Source organism: Morone saxatilis, unplaced genomic scaffold (genome assembly GCF_004916995.1).
Source record: "Morone saxatilis isolate NCDOM2014 unplaced genomic scaffold, NCSU_SB_2.0 Contig9, whole genome shotgun sequence".
Taxonomy (NCBI): domain Eukaryota; kingdom Metazoa; phylum Chordata; class Actinopteri; family Moronidae; genus Morone; species Morone saxatilis.
The window spans coordinates 11,447,069-11,451,638 of record NW_023340268.1 but is presented as its reverse complement, the minus strand read 5'-3'; the positions used below and the strand labels follow the sequence as shown (position 1 = coordinate 11,451,638).

General features: G+C 37.8%; 2 protein-coding genes across 2 annotated transcripts in view; both read left to right on the top strand.

Moving 5' to 3' along the window:
• Positions 1-727: 727 nt before the first annotated feature.
• mterf3 (mitochondrial transcription termination factor 3) lies at positions 728-2,990 on the top strand. The gene is made up of 7 exons (XM_035682053.1): positions 728-1,091; positions 1,220-1,372; positions 1,519-1,708; positions 1,846-1,993; positions 2,123-2,194; positions 2,286-2,447; positions 2,550-2,990. Exons 1-7 carry the CDS (start codon positions 728-730, stop codon positions 2,742-2,744), a joined length of 1,284 nt encoding a protein of 427 aa, XP_035537946.1. The 3' UTR covers positions 2,745-2,990.
• A 581-nt stretch (positions 2,991-3,571) lies between these two features.
• LOC118342511 (cytochrome b-c1 complex subunit 7) overlaps positions 3,572-4,570 on the top strand; it is a 1,879-nt gene continuing 880 nt past the window's right edge. The window contains exons 1-2 of the mRNA XM_035681074.1: positions 3,572-3,647; positions 4,473-4,541. Of these exons, the coding sequence (XP_035536967.1) occupies positions 3,629-3,647; positions 4,473-4,541 (88 nt within the window). The 5' untranslated portion in view covers positions 3,572-3,628. The remainder of the gene's footprint in view (positions 3,648-4,472; positions 4,542-4,570) is intronic.

Genomic DNA, 4,570 nt, shown 5'->3' with positions numbered 1-4,570 from the left:
CTTTGAATTAAAATTGTGAGTAAAAAGTTAACAGTCTGAAGTAATATGGTGGCTTTGGCTCCAGGTTACACGAGGCTTGTTATTCTCATAGTTTGCTAGCATTGAACAAAGCATCAGGCTCAAAGTCAGCCTCTTTAAAGTCTTAGACTAATGTTTTGTATCTTATCTTTATTCATAAATAATAAATAGGTAGGTGAATTATTCTAAATGCTTCTTTACATATGAATGGCACTGGGGGCGAGGCTATAAACAGCTAGCTAAATTAGCCACTAGAGATTTAAAACATTAAATCAATACAGCAGAACTACATCATCTTATTGTACTGTAACGTCAATATTGGGCAATAGCATGTAACGTTACATGACCAGAACATATACAACGATTTATAAAAATTATATATACACAGTTGCAAATATGTGCATGTGTAAGGGTACGTGTATATATATATATGGATGTATGTGTGTATGTATACATATATGAGAGAGAGATATTATGTATATAGATATACAGAGATAGATATATAGATGGTTGGTCTTCCAACTCTTGCACGTATAGTTAAATGTTTTACTTTACTTATTTGTTTAGCAGTGTTTCTGTATTTCGAAGCACCTTACATTTGTTTTGGCCACTGTGTTTAAGTACTGTATATTGAAAGTTACTACAATTTTCAAGCTTTTATGAAGTACTCTCAATAAACCATGGTTGATCTTTTTCTTGCAGAATTGCGATGTCTTCATCCTTCACACAGCTGTGTCTACAATACAGAAGTCTTCTCTTCTCCAAGACAGTGTCTAGTACTTGGCGGTATTCCACTCAGTTTCGCCATTGCGCTACACTTACAAGGTTACCCACGAAAATCCTAAATGGATCCTCGGTTATCAGGGGGAATCGCACCACAACGCAGGCAAGACAGCGGTGGAAACAACCGATGTTCTGTTACAGAGACTTAACTGCCAGACATTTGGCAACTGAGGCTAAGGAACACAAAGATACTGAAGAATTGTCAAAATCTGATGTTGTAGTGTACAAGACCCCCGTGTTGCCAATCAGAGATGCTGAGATGCCAGTAACCGAAAGCCAGATGTCATTAGGTACTATTGTTTTGGTGTTATTGACCATAAAACCCTTTTATATAACATAAGAATTTGATTTAATTGTTATTTTTATTTCATGAAGGAGTTGAATAAATTGTTTTGTCTTTTTTTTCTTAATTTACTAGATCTGGATGCTGCTGCTGAACGTTCACCATTAGAGTTGATCAGTGATGAAGAGGCTCTCAGTATATCTATTCCTTCTACCATACCTCCAGCCTCCTCCTCTCTTAGAGACTATGTTGACCAGTCTGAGACTCTCAGCAAACTGGTACAGCTAGGTAATTAAACTTCAGACTTGTAGTTTGGAAGCATCTTTATATTTATTATGATATAAGCAATGATCTTAAAAGTCTGACAACCCAAATCTCTTCTTTCTTTTTTTTTGGTTGCTACACATTTGTAATCCTTCATCCTCTCATTGCAGGTGTAAAGCTGTGGAGACTTGAACAAAGGCCCAACGTGGGCTCCATGCTGCTGAGGCTCAACTTCAACACAGATGTAGCCCCAAAGCTGCTGTTTCTCAAAGAGATTGGGGTGGAAGACTCTAGCTTCGGCCATATCATCACACGAAACCCCTTCATTCTCACACAGAATTTAGAAAACCTACAGTCCAGGTGACATGAAGGGATCTCAGAAACGGGAACATGAGATGCCTTTATATATACCAAATGTATTTATTCTAAATTAAATTTGTCTGATGCACCTGTTAAGAGACTGTCTTACTAATGTTCTCTTTTTGTTGTTTTCAAAGGGTGAACTATCTCAAGTCAAAGAAGTTCAGTTCTGGGGATGTTGCATCGATGGTATCCAGAGCTCCGTATCTGCTCAACTTCAGTGTGAAGAGGCTGGACAACAGACTGGGGTTCTACCAGCAGCAACTCAAACTCAGTGCTTCCAATGTAAGCATCTTTAACTGATGTAGGAGAAACCGAGCCATGTTTGTCTTAGATTCTCTTTGTACAGTATATTATGCCAGTGTGTTTTGATTTTGTTATCAGAAAAAGAAATAATAGTGTTTTTCTTTTCAGACACAGAACATTGTAGCTCGTCTACCCAGATTACTGTGTGGAAGTTTGGAGCCTGTTAAAGAAAATTTGAAGGTACTGAATGGCAAAAGACATTATTAGAAAACACTGTTTGAGTAACCTTGAGGTGCAGTGTTGAAATACTGTTTGTAAATGTGCTCCACAGGTGTTTGAAATAGAGCTTGGCTTCAAGGAAAATGAGATCCAACACATAGTTGTTGCCGTCCCAAAAGTGTTGACTGCCAATAAAAGGAAGCTAACCCAAATGTTTGACTTCCTCCACAACACCATGAAGGTGCCCCACCACCTGATCACCAAGTTCCCACAGGTACATTGACTGCTGTTAGTTGTTTTTAGTCAATGTGGACTTATTTCCTTGTGTATTTTGTCCATATTCAGAATTGTAACAAGAGCATCTTATATCCCATAGGTCCTCAATAGCAAGTGCCTGCGTGTCAGAGAGCGCCACCTGTTCCTCGACTACCTTGGAAAGGCTCAGTATGACCCAGCCTTGCCCAACTACATCTCCCTGGACCGCTTTGTGTCTTTGCCCGATGAGACTTTTTGCACTGAGTTGGCTTTGGCCACATTGGAAGATTTTTATTTGTTCCAAAAGACCCTTTGAGTGGTCAAACACAGAATAAATACCATAATGTCAGATATATGCAGACATGGAAGTCTTGAAACAAACATCAGTTATTATGGTATGAAGTTTGCTTTGTAAATGTGATGTTTAATAAATGTTCACAATGTATATCACCTCCTCTGTCTGATATAATACTTATTACGACTATCTAAATGTGATAAAAGTTATGTTAAATCCAGTCCCTGTTAAATATTTGCCTCAGTTGAGGGGCTGTGAATAAAATGTATTGAAAAATGTGAGTGGACTGTAATTTTCAATTTGAAAAGAATCAGATCTAAGAACGTTTACTCAAGCACTTAGTTACAAATTCAAAGAACTTGTAATTTGGTATGAATGCAGGAAGCATCATTATAAATATAGTTGCATAATATAATAATAATATGCTGCTTAACATGTGAATGCCTCAGGAAATGAATCAATTGATAAAATACATACCCTGAACGGGGCCAGTCGACTGCATTATGAGGACTTTTACATTTGATACTTAAGACTCATTTTGCTGCAATTATTTTTTCTTAAGCTAAATTTTGAATGCAGAAATGTTACATTCAGTTTTCTTAGTTTTTACTCTAAATGATCTGTAGTCCAGCACTTTCTGACGGACTTCCACTGTGTTTGGTTTATATAATGTGAAATCAGTCTTAATCAAATCAACAAGTTCTTTTAAATCAAATAAATGATGTAAGTTCATTTGGTTTTACGGTCGGACTCGCAGCTTTTAAAGACGTCTCCTTGTTTTAGAGATTATAATTATTAACGAAACTTCCAGATAGGCTGCGGACATGCGCAGAGAAGTTGCGCAATCGCCCATTGACCTGAATCGTTTACCCAGAACGCACCGCGGTCGTTCCTCAGTGGTAAAGATGGCGTCGAGGGCACCAGGTAAATCAATGTTGTTTCTCTCTTAACATTTACACTAAATCCGCTAAATATCGTTTATATACCGTCATAATGTGAAGCGTGTTGTCATATTAACACGTTATATTGTGTTGCGGTCACGTAATGCGGCTCAAAAGTCAGTGTTTTGTCGCATTTGAGTGTGTGTGTCCTCTAGTGTCCTCTTGATGCTAACTGATGCTAACTGATGCTAAGGGTACGGGTTAGCTGACGTTAGCTTAGCATCACCCGGTAATCACAGTATATGAGTGTAATAGAGTATATATAACTGTACACTGGCTCTGCTGTCCCGTCAGTGAGTAAACGCTTCGTCCAGCTGTCGTTTGGTGTTAATCTGTAACATTTATACTCGATGTTATTTAATATTAGCGCCTCAGCAGCTACTGTTGTTGTGTTGTTTCATCTTTTTAATGCTCTTAAAGATGTTAAATGATCAGAAGGGCAAGTTTTCCACTGTTTGTCATATTTTTCTTAACCAGATAAAATGGTTTGTACATATTTACTAACTTAAAAGTCAAGTTGGCGAGTTTCATGTTGCTTTATATGAAGAACTGAGTCGCCTGAAATTCTGTCATGTCTGACAGGTTTGTGTTTGTCAGATAGTAACGTTAGATAGATTTACTATAGTGTATACTACCTGAAAACGTGGCTGATCTGAAAGGTTAATGGGGAAAGAAAAAAATAAATTTGTACTGAAGTAGTAATGCTGTATCACTCACTCCTTCCTCCCCACATCTGATGGTAATTATTATTATAAAAGTTGCTCTTCCTGTCTGATCCTGAATGTGTCTTTTCTTGTTATATTCACAGCAGCGTCAGGCCGGCTCCTGGTTGGATTCCGCAAATGGTATTACAACATGTGTGGCTTCAATAAGCTCGGTAAGCCTGCAGATTTGAAGCTTGAGTTC

Bases quoted from the DNA above. Each gene is read 5' to 3' on its own strand.
- mterf3 (XM_035682053.1), top strand. From the start codon at position 728: ATGTCTTCATCCTTCACACAGCTGTGTCTACAATACAGAAGTCTTCTC. The intron at 2,195-2,285 runs GTACTGAATGGC...TGTGCTCCACAG, and splicing joins CTGTTAAAGAAAATTTGAAG to GTGTTTGAAATAGAGCTTGG. The intron at 2,448-2,549 runs GTACATTGACTG...TATATCCCATAG, and splicing joins TGATCACCAAGTTCCCACAG to GTCCTCAATAGCAAGTGCCT.